At 42.6% G+C, this 18,384-nt stretch overlaps 1 protein-coding gene across 2 annotated transcripts in view; it reads left to right on the forward strand.

Moving 5' to 3' along the window:
• The window catches only part of pbx1a (pre-B-cell leukemia homeobox 1a), a 45,041-nt gene extending 26,657 nt beyond the window's left edge, over positions 1-18,384 (forward strand). Inside the window, exons 3-9 of one of the 2 annotated variants that reach the window (XM_035635421.2) lie at positions 8,577-8,821; positions 10,417-10,607; positions 10,785-10,920; positions 11,290-11,449; positions 12,328-12,440; positions 13,603-13,692; positions 16,407-18,384. In XM_035635421.2, the coding sequence (XP_035491314.1) occupies positions 8,577-8,821; positions 10,417-10,607; positions 10,785-10,920; positions 11,290-11,449; positions 12,328-12,440; positions 13,603-13,692; positions 16,407-16,499 (1,028 nt within the window). In that variant the 3' untranslated portion in view covers positions 16,500-18,384. The remainder of the gene's footprint in view (positions 1-8,576; positions 8,822-10,416; positions 10,608-10,784; positions 10,921-11,289; positions 11,450-12,327; positions 12,441-13,602; positions 13,693-16,406) is intronic. The other variant, XM_047331797.1, reaches the window with a different exon arrangement.

Raw genomic sequence — 18,384 nt, forward strand, 5'->3', positions numbered from 1 at the left:
CAGCGAGGGGGCCGACCGAGCATCACCAGTCTTTTGAACACCACTCCTGGCAAAACAGTAAACCTCCCAGGGATTTCCATAGCTATGACAGCGCCCAAACAAAGTGCACACACAGCAAAACAAAGTCGGTTTGACTTATTGTGCCTTGATGAGAGGCTCCCTGATAAATGCAGGGAGAGACTACTGTAAATGTCTTGCTGGAGCAAATCTCTCCATGTGTTACAATATTAATAGCACCTTGATGCCTATCAAACATTTGGATGACATCGGACCACCTGCCAGATTCGACACTGCATCTCTGTGCTGAGGTTGACTTGTGCTTAAATGACTAGTGAATCACTTACTTCAATGCAGTATTTGTTGCTTGTATAATTAAGAACTTAATATCTACGGGTTTTGCGAATGTTGTACGGACAAAACATGCAATTTGCAGGCGTCCTTTGCCCTGAGAAATCTCGTCTCCCGTTTTCTCTATTTTCACGCATTCTGAGACTCAACTGGAGCTGAAATTATTAATCAATTAATCACAGAGATGATGGAATAAAATTAATCTGCTACTATTTTAGTATGAGATTCATCATTTTTTTTTCGGGTAATTTGTTAAGGAAAAAGTGTGCAATATTCGCTGATTCCAATTTCCCAGAGGATTTGATACTTTCACATATGAAGCTAAACTTCTATTTTCATTCTATTTTTCATTTTAACAATGAACCAATTGAAGGATAAATACGCAGCTAGATAGTGGAGGAACCAGAGAGATGCAGCCCTTGATCAATAATCAAAGTAGTCAGTATTTCCAGCCCTCTTATAGCCCTGTAATTTCATTCTCAAGACCCGCCACATTGACGATGTTCTGATGGTTTTAGTTTTGCCATGGTTTGTCATGGGACAACACAAGTGTCCTTTGTTGTCTTGTGAGAGTGTGATCTGAACTTGTGGAGAGCTGCAGGGCTTCTGCTGTGTAAAAACTTAGAGAGAAGATTGAAAGTCTGACAACAATTTAACCCATAAAACCATTTCAGGATCAGTTTACTGCACCAGTCCATTCATGTTGATCACCTGGATCCTCGTATGTGCCATATTAACTTTCTGACGTAACACTCCCCTGACCCGAGACACTGTAAATACATTAGATGCTCAGTTTACATTGTATCTAAATATAGAAGAAGACAGTGGGATCATGTCTATTTTTAGAAGAGGCACTGGCATACGGCTAACATTATTATCATGCCATTCAAAGTGACCACTTGTGTTTTATGAAGAGGAGCATTGTCATCATGGAAGATATTGGTCCCAGGAGAGACGAACTGCATCATGGGATGATCTAAGTAAGCACTTTTAAAGGTAGAGTATCGTAGAGGCTATTACAGACTGAACTGAGGATAATAACCGTGTACCAGCAGCGTCTCTGTGTCTCTGTTCTCTTGGTTTTACCCTGTAAATAGTGGGTGTCTGTTTGTTCTTCCGGAGAGGCAAACAACAAGCCAGGTTCTCCTTATAGCGGCGCTTTGTAAAATGCATGTTCACATGTTGTCAAGTAAAGCCGAGCACGGCGAAGCAGAACCGCAGGCACTGTTGTCTAAGAGTGGCCATATGGTGGGTGTCCTTGCGTGGTAGCTTAAGGGACTCTTTCTCCCTCAGATGAAACAATTCTGTTCAGGAACCAATGTCCTCTCTCTCAGGCATCTGTGCTCATCCGACCCTGCCCCGTCACCAACCTCTGAGATCGCACAGTGTATCACAGGTCCCTGCAGACCGCATGGAGCAGGGATAGCAACCTGGACATCCCAGGTAGACCCAAGCAATAATGGTCACGCGGTCTCTCGCATGTCCCCCCCTTGTCAAAAAACCCACCGCTACTTGTCGGGGCCCTACTCCGCGACTCCAGATGTGGCTTAATTTACTGCGACTCTGCTAATTGCTGTAATTAAGGATTAATTACTGTTAATTACCTTCGCATAAACTCATCACCAGTCAAAGAGCGGAGCCTTATGAAATGTGCCATGAACAGGAATACACACCGGGGGGACTTGAGGAGGATTGTGTTACTGGACCTCTTGTTTCATGTCTTGTCCTGGTGCGTGGGGAGGGCTTGTAGGTTAACAGTAGGGGCAGGACGCTAACTGTCACGGACCATCTCCTCCTGGCTCCGAAGGCTCTGCACAACGTCACCTCTTCAGCAACTGTTGCCTGGAACAGCCTCACAACGCTCGTTGTTATTTGATCAGAGGCTGGCAGTTATTTGTGGAACGGATTTGATATATTAAAGAAGTCTCTTTAAAATAGTCTGCAATTGTATGTAAACTCCAGTAAGCTGTTCTGTTGAGGAATATTGGCTGCTTAAGAAAGTTGCACGTCCCAAGTTCAAATTCCGAGGACCTTCCGACCACCTGCCCACTACTGCCAAACAAAGGTGAATAATGCCTAATGCAAGACATCTCAACAAATTAAAGCTACTAGTGGAGTGCCTGTTCAAAATGTGCCTGTAGGTAGTGGAGCGGTGGGATCTATACAGTCTCCCAAAGCAATTATTTGCGGCGCTTGTCGGCGTTTTCTATGTCCGAGGATTTCTAACAGTCAGCAATACACCTGCCGAGTTTGAAGTCGATCGGATGAGTAGTTGTAAGGGAATTTGAAAGACAGACAGACAGACAGACAGGCTGACTGACTGACTGACAGAGATACCCCTCTATTTACAGTGAGACACAAAGCCCTTCCCAAACTTCCTCCAGAAGTTGGTGTGATCAGTCATTTGTTTACTTTGTGTGTTCCAGAGCATGGTCCTCTCCTCACAGAGACGTCTTTGTGTCTCTGCTCGCCGGCTGACTGTGCAGCTCCACAAGCTTGTGACTTCTCCTCAGCTATTCAGCCAGTGAAGCCTGGAGCTGCATGGCCTGAGCATGAGTTTGATTCAGTCAAGAAGATATATATTTTAGGACACCTTAAGAAAGACCGACAGCCGGGGGGCTAATGTATTGTCTATTTTGAATAATGAATTATTTTAATGAAGGGTTTTAAATGGGAGTGCTCTGCATTTGGTGGCAGGGCGGTGCTCTGAATGGTCTTCTCCTCTAGCGCTGGCTGCCTCATTATCAGGCCAGCCCCCCAGGCCTCAAACTGGCCTGCTTAAGCCTCCGAAGATGACGATAATTACCGTTATTAGGAGTAGCTGCAGGGGGAACTTGTTCTGAAAAACACCAAGCTGAGTTCTTGCCTCGCTTGCCGCCGCCGCCACTACTGCCGCATGAGAAACTACCGATCGCCAGTGGAGAAAGCCAGAGAGCGACAGAGAGACAGAGGGAGAGGAGGAAAAAAAAAAAGGAGGGGATGAGGGGAGCGGCCACCAAATCCGCCTAATGTGACGCCTGTCAGCTCGTCTCCCACCAGCTGTCACCTCCCAAATGCACTTGGGTTCATTTTTTTAATTGACACCTCGCTTTCCTATTCCATTTCTATTTTTCGCCTTTCATTCTCCTTCCATCACTCTCTTCCCTCCTTGGCGGTACGATCCACATCTCCTCGTCTCTGCCTGTCCCTCCAGTGTTTCTTTGGTGATTTTCCTTGTCCTTGGTCTCCCCCATCCCCCCGCCCAGTGTCAGATACAACACTCCAGCTCTGCCCCCTTTCTGCACATGATACTTGAGATGGCTGATAAAACATAAAGCTATTTTAGAGGTACTTTATGACTATGCCCTTGTGTACTGAGGCTGTACAGCTTCCCATTATGTGGTGATGGAGAGAACATTTTGGGCCTGAGAAAGTTTCCCGTGAGTTCATGAGATAGACCACAAATCTTGCTTTCTGCTTACAGCACAGAACATTTTAAGACAATTTAAACAACACAATGTTGAAAATCTAATTATAGAGTTCATGGCGTTGATTTTTTTGTGAGCTATGATTAGCAATTTCATAATTATTGAGCTTTCTTTATTAAAGCCCAGATTCAATTCAGTAGAAATTACCATATATACAGTAAATTGGATATAATGCAACATATAATGCTCATTTCGTGTTCTCAGTAATGGTAATAGCATTGTTTAGCAGTGTAGTTTGCCTCTACTGCGTGGGTCAGCATTAAATATGGCACAGTGCTGGGTAAGACTGGGTTTTAAACCTCAGAACCTTTTTTTTGTATCAACCAAAATACTGTTAAGTCCACAGCTCTGAACTCTGAAAACAGTCAAGCACAGAGATCTGAGGTTGAAAGATTCATACGCCTGTTTAGAGACGAAATTGCTCGTTTTTAATCGATGAATTATTTTTGAAGGAAAAATGCCAAACATTACTTATCAACAACTGACAGTTCTTGGTAAGGAAGACAGTTTTAATCAGCTGATGATGTTTGTCCTTTAGCATAAGACACCCGAGCCTCTTACTGAACTGCTGGTGGTCGAGTAGTGCTGTGGGTAGCGTAGGCACCATGTCTTGAGGAGCCCTTTAAATGCGTCTCAATATCTGGGGACATAGACGGTTTCAGGCCACACCACAGATTTGGCTTTCAGCTACAGTCAAGTGCAAATATAGTGTAAGCTATTTTAAGACTATTTTCAATAACCCACCTTTTGGAATTTTGCATTGGTTTTTTCATGGCTTGGACTTTTATTAGCAATAAGCATTTTTTTATGATTGTGCTTTCTATATTAAAGCCACGACACAGTTCAGTAGAAATATCCTCATATTCTGTAAATTGTATATAATCCCTTCTTCCTCGTGTTTCCAGTAATGATAATAGCATTGTTTACAGTGCGGTAGTTTACCCCTGCAGTGTGGGTCAGTGTGAAATGTGGAGCGGTGCTGGGTCTTATGAAGACTGCTTTATTGGGCTTGTATCAAATACAGACGAGGGCAGGATGCTGAACTCCTTGAAGGAGCAGGGAGGGGAGGATTTGTATTTGTGATACTTGTCATGTCTGCTGTAAATCACGCTGCTTTTTTTCAGGTTCCTGGTTGTTGTTGTTTTGTCTCAGAATGCTATGTGGCAGGGATGAATGGTGGTGATGTTACATTATCATGTGGCTGTCGCCTTCACTCCTGCTGACTGGTCTGTGACAGGCCCACACACACACACACACACACACACACACACCCATGGTTGTGTCAAGAGCAGGCCTGATTTATTAACTGCTGAAACCCTAGATGACGTGTGCCCACACGATCGATAGACAGAACAGCCACTGCCTGGCTCCCTCTTGGGTCATGTGATATGGAAAAGAGCTAGGACACACACACACACACACACACACACGAACACACGTATATATATACACCACAGTGCTGCGGAGTGTATTGCATTACTGTATTGATGGGAAATGGATCCAGTCCATAGTTGGCTGCTAGCTGCCAGTCAGAGGCAAGAAGGGTAAACTTACATCACGGCTATCAGGGACATCACTGCTGCCTTGTTTGACCGTAAATCTTCCTAATTGTGACAGAATACTTCAACATCATTAATTAAACATGCTTTCATTTAAACACACTCGCAGGGCGCCAGGCTGGGTGCTCAGGGTAGTCTGCCAATGTGCATGGCTGTGTATTTTTCCTGTGTGTGTGTGTGTGTGTGTGTGTGTGTGTGTGTGCATGTGTGTATGTATGTGTGCACCTCTATTCTCCCTGTATGAGTGGGTGGCTTAATCGTCATGTTTATTTACACTGCAGTTGTCTGCAAACAGCAGGCAGTTTGGCGACGGGCATGAGCCAGCTCTTAAGGAAGTAAAACAGCAGAAATTAATTTTGTCAATAACCAAAACAAAGGCTTATTCTTAGAGTCGCATTTATTATTCAGGAAACGGCTCGAGAATTGTTTATGATGCGTATTCATTTTTTATGCCCTGCCTTTTTGGGTTTAGTGCCTCACATCCCAAGGAAGGAATTATACCAGAGTGTGCACAAAGGGGAGGAAAGAAGCGAGGAGGAAGGAGAGAGGGTAGGAAGCGACAGAGAGGGGAATTGTGTCCTCTCATTGTTCAATTAAGTCTGTCGGTAATGATCAAGATGAGATGATGGCGATCTTCCTTTTATAGATACTAATCTGTGACTGTCCATGGAATAAGAGAATCGCAGAGCAGAACAGACCCCATAGCTTCGTTGCTACAATAGACTAGTAAGTGTGTATAAAAGGTTTTTGGTGTTGAAGTGTTGGGAGCATGTGATGTATTGTAATAGAGGGCAATTCCCTCTGTCAGGTGATTATGTTAATGTATAGTCCACGGTTGCAGAGTTCACAACAAGCACCCTGACTGGCATTGAGGTCTAATCGATTTCATTGCTATTACTGAACAGAAATAAATAAAGCTGATGGCTGTGGTTAGGGTAATTATGCCACAGCACAGTGAATTGTTTGATTTTCCTTATTAATTGTATTTATTTAATCCATTTCATGCTTTTAGTTGTGCACTCGGGGACTTGGAGGGAATGAATAAATCACTCTTAGGCTCATTAGATTCCCCCTCTGGTTGGGATGTGCCACTATTTTGTCAGAATCAAATTGGCGAGTGTTATAATTTCCCGCTGGTGTGATTCACATGAAAAATATCCACATATTCATCTACCTGCACACGTGCACAGGCGCCCACCCCCCACACACACACGTATGCATCTGCTCCCCATCTGAACTCCTGACCTTTTCCAGCCGTCTGATAGCCATTGACATTTGCCTCTTGAGCTGAGCTTGCTCACGTGTTGGAGCTGATGGGAATGGATGATGTTATTGCTGGAGGAGAAAAAGAAAGGGAAGGAAGGAGGGGGGGGGGGGGGGGGGGGGGGTGAAAAGGGGAAGACGAGGGTAGACAATCTCCCCAACCTGCCCCAGGAATCCATCTGGACCCCCTGCTCACCAGAAAGGTCACAGGGCGACTCAACCTTACATCCTCATTACAAAAGAGCCGTCGCTGTGACCGGAGACTGTGTGGCTGCAATATGGCTTTAATGCTCTGTCACACAGCCTGTCATTTACTCTCACTGTCCACAGTCGCCGTGGAAGAGACACACAGTAGGTAGTGTTAGATCGTCCCCCTGAAACATTTTGATAGATGCGTGGATTAAATTGTGTATGAAAAATGTGCTGGCGGCTTCGTCTTTGTCCTTGAAGACAGCGGATGGAATGGAGGGCTGCACCTGGTCGGCTGTTTTCAGCACCTCTGAGGAAAAGCAGGCCACTCTGCTGCTTTACCGAGGGAGCCTTCTGGTGGCAGGAAGAGGCAGGGCAGTCATACATATAAAAACACGGTGAAACACCTGTGTGTGTGTCATACTCCAGACTATAGTTAGAATTGCATTATTAACAGAGTCAGCAGTACAAAGTTTGTTTTTGTTTGATTTGAGCCTGAGTCACTTACAGCTCTCAAATGATCTTTGTGCGAGGATGTGTGCAAGAATGAACCGTAGATGTGTGAAGCCTCAGTGGTTCTTTTCAAATGCCCAAACAAATGTACACACAGACCTTAGCATCCGTTGTAAAAACATCCTTAGTCCCGCTAAATTAAGATCACAACACTGAAAACGGCACTGGGACAACATGTGTGGTGGTGGACTGTGAGCCAGGGGTGTCGCTTTATACCGCTAACGATGATAAATGTGATATTTTAAATAAGATATATTGATTTCATGCTAATGTGATAACATTGTGTAAATAATCAAGTGCCTTCTAAATCATGTCTGTTTCACACTGCAACACAGTACAGGCGTTAATATTGTGTAGTGTTTTGTGTGCAATTCATTTGCCAAAAAAGAGACAAAATGTACAATACACAAACTTAAAGATGAATTGGACTGAAAGCTTTCTCTGAAATAATTCACTATAAATATTGCAATTATGTCACTATCAAAAAATGATTTTAGTCGTGATAATTGTGTGAGCCTTTGATGATGATGATGATGATGATGTTGAGATGAGAAAAGATATTGATACTCAGTGTTTTACTAATGTGCTAAAATGTGCTAAAATAATTCATCTCAATTATTACAAACTCCAGCGATGGTGAATTCTGAACCTTTAACCTTTAGTTATTATACTTCCAATTTGTGCATCTTCGTCTAGTGTTAATTGATTTAGCTCAAACTCTGTAATCACCTTAACTGATTTATTTAGGACACGTATCTTTGCATTAATGTCCTGCGTCACACTTGTGTCATTAGTTTGTTTTGCGTCGTAGGCAACATCTGACGAGATAATAAAGCCATCAGATAAATATAAAATAATGCCAGAAACTAAACATAGTCGGAGCATAAGGAGAGCAATGAAAGATGAACTGTGGTTGAAGGCTGTGTTAATTTTTTCTCGTGAAATGATAGTCAGAATCGATGAAATGATAGTTTTATGGCCTTCCTTAGCTGCAGGCCTCTGTGAGGCTGCAGGTTTTTATGGCACAGACTTGAACTATTAAAACGATGGCCATATTTCAGGGAGTTCACTCCGGTGGGCTGGAGCAGGAAAAAAATTCTACTGCATTTCAGACACTGTAAAATTCCTCTGCCTTGTTATTCAGTCACTTGGTTCACCTTAAGAGGGAACTATTAAAAACACAAATTAGGCTGTTCGGTACCATTATATTGACGTTGTCACCTCTTGTCCTCCACAGTGCTCAGTATCCGAGGCGCCCAGGAGGAGGAGCCTCCAGATCCCCAGCTGATGCGACTGGACAACATGCTGCTGGCGGAGGGCGTGGCCGGGCCGGAGAAAGGCGGCGGGTCGGCAGCCGCAGCCGCTGCCGCAGCGGCCACGGGCGCCATTGGTGCCGACAACTCGGCGGAACACTCCGACTACCGGGCCAAGCTGACCCAGATCCGACAAATATACCACACAGAGCTGGAGAAGTATGAGCAGGTGGGTCCATGGAAATTTGCTCTTCAACAGAATTCTCTCAGCTGCTCTCCTTTTGTAAAAGATACAACATAAATATTAATAAATGAATTTTATTTTATCAGTGAATATCAAAATGTATTGGTGAAATTTCAGCCCGGCACACATTTTGGCCCGCAAGGTGATATTGAGGGAGTTTCTTCTGTTTGTTTTTTAAATGAGTGAGCTTCTGTTTTTCCAATTTCTGCTACTCCATCAAATAACTTTTTTTTTTGATGGAGTAATTTGTACTTGTATGCCTTTATCAGAAAGATACAGTAGAGTAAGGACAGTAAATTATGATAGAGAAAGACGGGGGAAGACTTGCAACAATGGTTGCATGCTTTAACCTCCAACCTGCAACACCAAGGCCCGGCAAGAGTCTCACTACAGAAAGTCCATATCACTGTTCTCTCTGCTCCACAGCCTCCCACTGATGGAGTCTGCTCAGGTGCCGAATTGGGCCAATTGAAACTTGTTTTTTTTCTGTTATTTATTGAAGTGATCAAAGCTGCTGAAAACATTGATCAGTATCTTGACTTTGCTTTTAGACATATCATTTAATGTTGTCTCAAACGACCACTGTGGTAGGTTTTATTATGTGAGAGTGAATATTATGTTTTACCCCATAACTGCCTGGCCTCATGTCCAGGACCCTCTTCTTCTCCTTTGGCCAAAACATGCTGAGATAATCTAAAAAGGTTGAAGCTTAATAGAAATTAACTGGCATAAAGGATGGATTGTTTTAAAACGAAGTATAACGCTCTTGAAATCAGCTCAACTCGTGACAAGCCAGGCTTTCAGAGATGTTATCTTTAGCAGGCGAGCAGCCATTATATCAGTCACACACCAGCTCGTTTCCAACGACTGTAACTTCTTGTCATTCCCTGGGAAGTCAAAGCGTTCTGGGTTTGTCATCTTCTCTGAGGAAGGCAAGTCATCGCTAACTGTCACAGTCAATATACACCTGAGCATTTCTTGTGTCACCGCGCTACGTACACCCCGCACGCGTATGAGTGAGTAGTGTCTGGCGTGTTTGTGCAGGCAGAACGGCTGCTCGGTGCATCACTTTGACTGACGTAACCCTGGTGTTGACAAGCAACAGACACCTTGACTCTGAACGCCGTCATAACCAGTGACTGATTCAGACGGAGAGAGGACGAGGTAGACTGAAAGATGGAGTGAACAGAGAGTGAGACAGTTTTAAACCTCTTGAATGTGAACGGGACTGAAAGCCTGCTGTCATTTTAAATTTCTCTTCACGTGTCACATTTTCTCTTCCATTGAAGAGAAGCCTTTTTAATATTCACAGTACTGCGAGTCTCGCTGCCTCCACTGTATCGGCGCACTGCCACATTTGTTTGACGTGAAACATCGCGCCGCATCTGCCGCTTTTATTCAGACCATTCTTATTACCTCGAACACTGATGCTGTTATACTGTCAGCCTCTACAAGGCCGAGGTCTAACAGCAAAGTTGCAGCCTCTCCAGAATCCAATTTCATCCCTTTGTTCTGTCTGAAGCTGTTGAGCGTCCGTGATAGTTATTCTTTTTATGAATCCTGTCTGTCTGTGCATCCAGGCGTGCAATGAGTTCACCACCCATGTGATGAACCTGCTGAGGGAGCAGTCTCGAACACGACCCATCTCGCCCAAAGAGATCGAGCGCATGGTCAGCATCATTCACCGCAAGTTCAGCTCCATCCAGATGCAGCTGAAACAGAGCACCTGCGAGGCCGTCATGATCCTGCGCTCGCGCTTTCTCGATGCCAGGTCGGTGTGTCCTTGTGACTGTGTGCAGCAAAACTAATCCCTCCGTCTTCATGCATTTCTCTCCAAAGGGCTCTCTGTTCTCATCAAAAGTTTTCCTTTATTGGACAGACAATAAATTAGATTCCTTTGATCGCTTATTTGACAAATTCTTTCCTTTTCCTTGTTGCTTTCATCCAGACGAAAGAGGAGGAACTTCAACAAACAGGCGACAGAGATCCTGAACGAGTACTTTTACTCCCATCTGAGTAACCCCTATCCCAGCGAGGAGGCCAAAGAAGAACTGGCCAAGAAATGCAGCATCACAGTGTCACAGGTAACCAGGAAAAACTAAAGCTCAATGGTCAAAAATAAGAAGAAATAATTAAGTCACTTAACCAAGTAAAATATTATATTTGATTTAATTTGCAGTTTTTGATAATATTATTTGAACACTTAGTTTCGCAGAAATAGATTTAAAGTTTGATAAGTACAAATACGTCGTAGCAGTCACAAAAGTTGGCGCTACTGGGTATTACAATCCAGACACTGGCTGTTTGTTGATATTTATTACTATTAAAAAAAGTGTTATCAAAGTGTTATCAAATATCTGCCCACAGTCTGTCTTTTGTTGTTGTTGCTTTTTGCATATAACTTTAATGAATTATTATTCAGCTATTGCATCTTGTCAATGATATCTCGACAGGTATCAAACTGGTTTGGGAACAAGAGAATCCGATACAAGAAAAACATCGGCAAATTCCAAGAAGAGGCCAACATGTACGCAGCCAGGACTGCGGTCACTGCCACCAGTGTGTCCGCCCACGGCAGCCAGGCAAACTCCCCATCAACTCCCAATTCAGCAGGTGAGCATCAGACCATTCGGGAACATTAACAGAATCCCTATAGGTAGAGGAATCAGTGAACAACACAAAGCAGCAACTCAAGAATCCAGTCTCTGGTGCTGTTTCATTTAGACTAACAGAAGGCCCCTCTTCTCCTGAACTCACCCAGTAATATGGTTTGGCTTTCCTACTTCTTCTACTCTTTCTTTTTCTTCTCTGCCATTGCTGACCATCTTTTTCCCCTCTCTTTCTCTCTTTCTCTCTCTCTCTCTCTCTCCGTCTCTCTTTCCTTTTCTCCCTCTCTCTGTTATTGACCTCTCGGTCTTGTGGACGTTAATTTTTCCTGCCTCTTGTCCGGTTGACCTCGTGCATGCCATTAAGCTGCTCGGAGGGCAAGCGCAGTCTTTTGTCATATAGCGGCTTTCGCCACTGTATTGGATTAGGACCGGGTGTTGAAATCAAGTTACGCGATGGTTTTCTTTACATCTGGGGAGCTGGGGTCCATTAAAGGACGAGGACTATTCTTTGGGTCTTCCTGCGGATCAATTATTACTTCCTTAATGAAACACTAGCCGCATGGACATTTAACAACCATGTAATCAATAAGCCCCATTTTAACTGGACTTAAACAAGTTTTATGATGATTTTCTGTCTTATGGTTCTTGTCGGTTGATTTTTCCTTTAAATTGTGGCTCAGTGATATTTGAATGTGCACCTAATGCGTTTGTAGTGTGCAGGTTTGCAGGGGGGGGAGCCTCTTTCACGATACCTGCTGCCCTCCAAAACTAACACACTTAATGCACTTTTGCCAATGCATGATCATTTTAACTCCTTTTCTGTCCCGGTTTCCTTCCCTGCTTCTCTTCTTCCCTTTCCCCTCCTCTCCTCTGCCTCTACAGGTTCTGCTGCCTCTTTTAACATGTCAAACTCCGGAGACTTGTTCATGAGTGTGCAGTCCCTCAATGGGGACTCGTACCAAGGGGGGCAGGTTGGGGCCAACATACAATCCCAGGTAGGCGCCTCTATAAGTTTAGAGTCTAACATGACTAAAAGCTCACAAATTCTTGACACCACTTTTGATTTTGTCCAACCACTGACCGGTCTGTGCGTGTAGATGCACACACTTTACTTGCCCTACACAGGCAAACAGAGGTTATACTTGGCCCGGAGCTACGCATTAATGTAGAGGCTATTATCAAGCCACAGACGACTGTAGACAGTTTTGGAAACCGTGCAACACTCATCAATGCTCCTGACAAGAGTTCACATAGCCACTGGTGCACTGCAGCTCCCCGACCTTGCCCCAGTGGACAGCGTTGACCATCTCACTGTTCCGGAGTGTTACAACTCGCGCCATAGATTAAGGAATCACCACCCGAAGTTATGTTTTCATTTAGTTTTTGTGCTTTCGGCATCATTTCTTTAGCCTTCCACCCCCCCTTTTCTATTCAGATCAGCTCTGCAAATGCTTTAGGTCGCTCATGAATATGCAAAACAGACGACCACTACAGGGGGTAAAGAGGTCTTCTGGGTTGGCTTTAAATTATTGAAACTCATGTTAGTTTAAAGGGATTCTTTTTCCAATCACGGCCTCACTCGCTGGGATGTACAAGTATAAGACGGTAAAAAGAAAAGAGAAAGAACAACTCTGACTGAATTGGCCTCTTGATCCATTATCCATAATCCATATAGCAGATGTGTTTCCATGCATCACTTGGATGGCTGCTCCACCTGCTTATGCAGTGAGTCTATGAAGAAGATCAGAGTGGCAGCTCTCCAATAAAAAATGTCTATAACTGAATAATTTAAGATTTGTTACACACAATATTTTTATTGGCAGCAGTGTCGGGTGAAGATTCATCAGATTGTTTGCTCCAGCAGCTGGATTCGGGGGGAATGAGCTGCCGAGCATTGTGTTCAATTTTTATGTATTATTTCACTACGACTACAAACGCGGTCATGATTATTTCTTGTCGTTTAGTCTTGTATTTGTGTCCTTTGTGTTATCAGGCTTGTAGTAGCAGCCAAATCATTCTGATTCACTGTTTGTAACCTTTTCTTGTTTATGGTACCCTTTTACTATCAGACTGACCTTTCCTTTGTGCATGGCTGTCTTTGTTATCCAGAGCTTTTGTCTGACCAGGCCTTTTGTCTGTGTGTCCCCGCTGTTCCAGGTGGATACCCTTCGCCATGTTATCAGCCAGACCGGAGGATACAGTGACAGCCTCGCTGCCAGCCAGATGTACAGTCCACAGGGCATCAACGTAAGACCTGTAAACAACCTCATTCCGTCCTATCGCAGCATTTTGCTTTGCTGTCTTACTTTGCAAAGATTCCTCCGTAGAAGACTGTTTGTAATGTAGTGTCATCCCCTGTGCACGCTGGGATGCCACTTAGCAGAGTTTGCCGGGGTTGGGCTGTTGTCCAGCCAGATGCACCCCCCCCCCACACACTTGCTCCAGCATTGCCCTAGGTGGCAAGCGACGAGGCAGCTACCAGGCTGAGTAGCTGGACGCCGTCCTAGTCTGTCGGAGGATATTAGTGTTAGCGGGGCACCTGCAGTCGACAGGAACAAGGACACAGGTGTCATCCCCCACCCAATGCTGCTCTCACATTGGCACCGTAGGTCAAGTCATACCTCTCGCAGCCCCTGAGAAAAAGTTTCCCAGTTGCTAATTTTTTAAAATAACTATTTAACTAGCCTGTCAAAGGCCGGTGCCAGTTTTCTTGGTCTCTTTGCTGGGCTGGGCAGGGTGGGACAGGCAACACTGGAGGCGTTCTGTTAGCATGTAGATCCATAGCGACAGGCTGCGCTGGGCTTAACAGAATCAATACGACAGTCACAGGGACAGAAAGAGCGGGGCTCTGGGCTAACAGTCCAAGCACATTGGTCAGATCATTCATCCACAGGAACAGCGACACTGACAGCCAAGCCTGCAACACCCCTTGTGCTAAAATAAGAATGCATGCATCAAGCCAGTTTCAGCATGCAACAGGCTCGACTGGAAGTAGGTGTTTGATACATTGTGCCGGTGTGTTACAAACTATTTAGATTATTTAGATTTGCCGATGCTCTGAATGTAAACATAATTCCTAAAGACTCTTCTAACCAACTGGATGTAAGAGTAATTTTGCTTTTCCTCCTTGAGGATGAGTGTAATGGTATAGAGGCTAATGAGTCTCCTACCAATCCGGGGTTTTTTTTACCATAAATCTGTAATTATTCCGTAATAAATGGTCAGAATTTGTACTTTTGAATCAGAAATAGATACTGTACAACAACCGATGGTATACAGCCAAAAGCTCAGTCAGTCAGTCCACCGCAGGTGAAAATATTAGAAATGAGCCACTGTGAGAAATTTAAATATCAGTCAGTGATGTAGATTTCGAAAAAAACACTTGAATTTATGCAATTAATCGAATACGATTTTAATATAAAAAATAAAAGTAGTTGTACAAAAGAGCATAGAGGATATTGTTGTCGAATATATGACGCTCTTATAGTGCTTTTACAATAATGGCACAAATTGCAACAGTTGTGAAGTAAGTGTTGGCGCTCATATTCATTGAGCGCAGTTGATCTATTTTTCTTTCTAAGATCTACTGACTGAACTCTCGTGGTTCACCTCGCGTTCTTTATCACCGAGCGGCAATTACACCCCTCAAATTGCTGGTGGGTGTTGCCTCTCTCCGAGACGAGAAATGTTTGAATAAGAATAAGATGACAGACAGTCTTTACGCAAAATAACAGGGTTTGGAAATAAGGGGCTGCCAAAGCACATTCCCGGCTCTCACTAATAGCGTGGAAATTGCAATTAATGTCCTTTAATGGTCTTTAGTCAAGCTTTTATCATGATTTGAGAAGGCTTCCATTTTAAAGGGCTAGTTTTTATTGTGATAATTTATTCTTTTATCAACCAACTCAGGGGTATATTCTGAGATATATGAAAGGTCTGCTTATTCTGTGTCTCATCTCTTCTTTTTATCCCATATAATTTCAGCTGTTTTGAGGGAAGGGGCGCAAGCATATTTTTTTAATGAACAGTGTCATAGAATTTGCAGATAGATTTTGGCGGCTCTACAGTGTGTGAGCTGTTGAAAATAGTTGAAGAAAAAAAGTGCATATACGAAATTTGTAGCCCTACTTTTTAGTTATTTTGTAATTTTTTTTATTCTTTTCCCTTTTTCTTTTTTGCCTTCACTTTGGACAGCACTTTACTTTGCCCCTAAACCTTCGCTATATTGTCTGGTGTCTGTAGACAATGACGTTATCTCCCAATTGCAGTAGCCTTAAGTATATCTGCCCACAGTATTAGGTTAGTGTTAGTGATTTTTAGTTGTGTTTTTATCATGCTAAAAATCAAGAAATAACAAAAAAAACCTATTCCCCACTCAGAAATATAAATAAATGAAAAGGCTTATATATCTTTTTTTTATTAATTTATCTTTTATTAATTTATCTTTATTTTTCTGCTTTTTCTATTACTTACTTATTCTTTTATTTATTCCTCTTTATATTTCCAGATATTTTTTTCCCCTCATGGTATTCTTTTGACTCACATGAGTGGGATTGATTCGAAATAAACTCACTTAAGCATGATTCAGGAATAATGTGGCACATTGATGTATTTTTTGCATTTTCTACTGTAGGAAAGCAGTGCAGGTCTGTTGTACAGAAGAATAACTTATATTAAACTTTGGTTGCACGGGCAACACTTTGTGTGTTGGATTTCGTCTCTTCATGGGATTTGTTGACGTGAAAATGATTTACCACAACACACTGTTTTCCTCCCGCAACAAAAATCTCTGCCCAGAGTTCAAAACACAAAACTGCAGGTGGTCACCTGTTTGCTGCATAAACATAAAATAAAACAAACAAAACAACATATTATGGCTCCAACAAACTGAAGATGCACGTTGCATCAGACTGTACACTGTGTTACCATTAGTCTAACTATTTCCTGTCTTATTTCGACAGACAAATGGCGGCTGGCAAGATGCTCCGACTCCTTCGTCAGTGACATCGCCCACAGAAGGACCCGGAAGCGTTCATTCGGATACTTCCAACTGAATATATCCATCTCTACTCCTCATCCACACACGCACACACACACACACACACACACACACACACACACACACACACACACACACACACACAAGAACATGGACTGACCTTGCTATTCCCAGTATTAAACAAAGGAATTCACTGTCTCAAAGTTTGGAGAGTTACTGTGAAAACCTAACAAAAAAAAAAAAAAAAAAATCAATAATATTTCCTCTGCTTACAATGTTGGACATTTGGGATACAAAGAAAAAGTTTCACAATAAAAATGAAAAAAAGTGCCGCAAACAATGGAGACATTTGTACAGATTTCACATTGTATTCAGAGGGCTGGGGTTACTTATTCACTCGTAATGTTTTCACTCATTATGATGAAATGATATGATAAAGTCATTAAAATCAAATCATTGATTTTAACGGAAAATACTTCATTCTACCTCTCAGCCACTAAAAAAAAAAGTAGAAAAAATGTCAGTGACCATTATTTGTTTTGTAAAATGAAACTTTTGTCTTTGCAAGCAAGGGGCACATCTTCTTACTTACATTTCGTTGTCTTTCACCTATTCTATGGTACGCCATTTAGACTTAAATATTGCTCAGTTGTTTACAATGTGTGCTTGATAAAAGTATGTTCATCTTCAACTCTGTCTCCGACAAGTCAAAACAGGAGTTCTGTCAGGAGAGTTTACCTCTAAGGTAACCCTGTGAAGTATGTTATCTGTATAACAATAAATAAATACTTGTCATCAAATCGGACAAGCTTGACATCATTCATTAAGACGGAGGATATATTAACGTAAAACAGATTATTTTACGCCCGGTTGGTTTTGGTTCTGCAGCTGTGGAAGAGTAACAGTCACCAAAATGCAGAATTCTCTGATGCAATGAGGAAAGAAAGGAATTATGTCTTTTTTTCTGCTTTTAACTTTATAATATTTTTTATTGTTTTCCCACCATCACCACTGCAGTAGAAAAGTTTTTGACAATGCCAAACTGCTGATGTAACCAAAACAAAACTGTCAAGAAAAGTGTGTCGCCATGAAAGCCAGTTATACTATATAATTTAATCACATGTATACAGCATTATTTCTTTCTCTGCTCATTTTGATCACCGTCTTCTGTCATTTACCTTTGGTGCTAAAGATCAAGTGAATAATACTATCCCATTGAAGGACATACGTTTCTCCACAAAAGAAAGTTTGTCAAGGAGATCTGTGAAAAAAATCCACTTTAACAGGGAAGTGGTTGTGTCAGTAGAGGTTTACTTGCATACACGGTGAATCCTTGCTCGTGAATCCACAGCACAGGTCCGGAGATGCTTGTAGCATGGAGTCGCTGACCGTCCCCGTGGGAGAAGCGTCTGGATACACCTGTACTGCTGCTCAGCTGGGGACACGTTGATGTAAAGATAATGTTACGTTTCACATTCTGTTGGAGAGTGTCCTCTTCTTGGGGTTTATTTACACAGAAATCCATATATTATTCTGCCGGTACTGCTTTAGTAAGCCGAGAACTGACGCCAAAACAAATGTAGACATGTCGCTTGTCTCAGTACTATCAGGCTGATTTCTTTTCAGTATCAAACATTTATGAAGATTGTAAATGTTAACCATGACGCACTAAAGAAGGGGCAAGTCATTCTGTCAAATAATGTGTTTTCTGAGCAGTCTAACATTGTTTATAGACACTTTTTATGTTGTGTGGCCTATTTGTTTTTGTATTTTTTTTCTTATTGTTATGCTTAATGTTGGCTATTACTTTTTGCTTTCCTACTCTTGTGATTTAGCTCATGAACTTTCAACATGTGTTTATGTGCACCATTGTGCTTGACTTGCTTTGTTGGAAAGGGTTTCAACACATTAAAAACGATATGTCATACAGCGAGACCATA

Source organism: Scophthalmus maximus, chromosome 5, assembly GCF_022379125.1.
Source record: "Scophthalmus maximus strain ysfricsl-2021 chromosome 5, ASM2237912v1, whole genome shotgun sequence".
NCBI lineage: Eukaryota > Metazoa > Chordata > Actinopteri > Pleuronectiformes > Scophthalmidae > Scophthalmus > Scophthalmus maximus.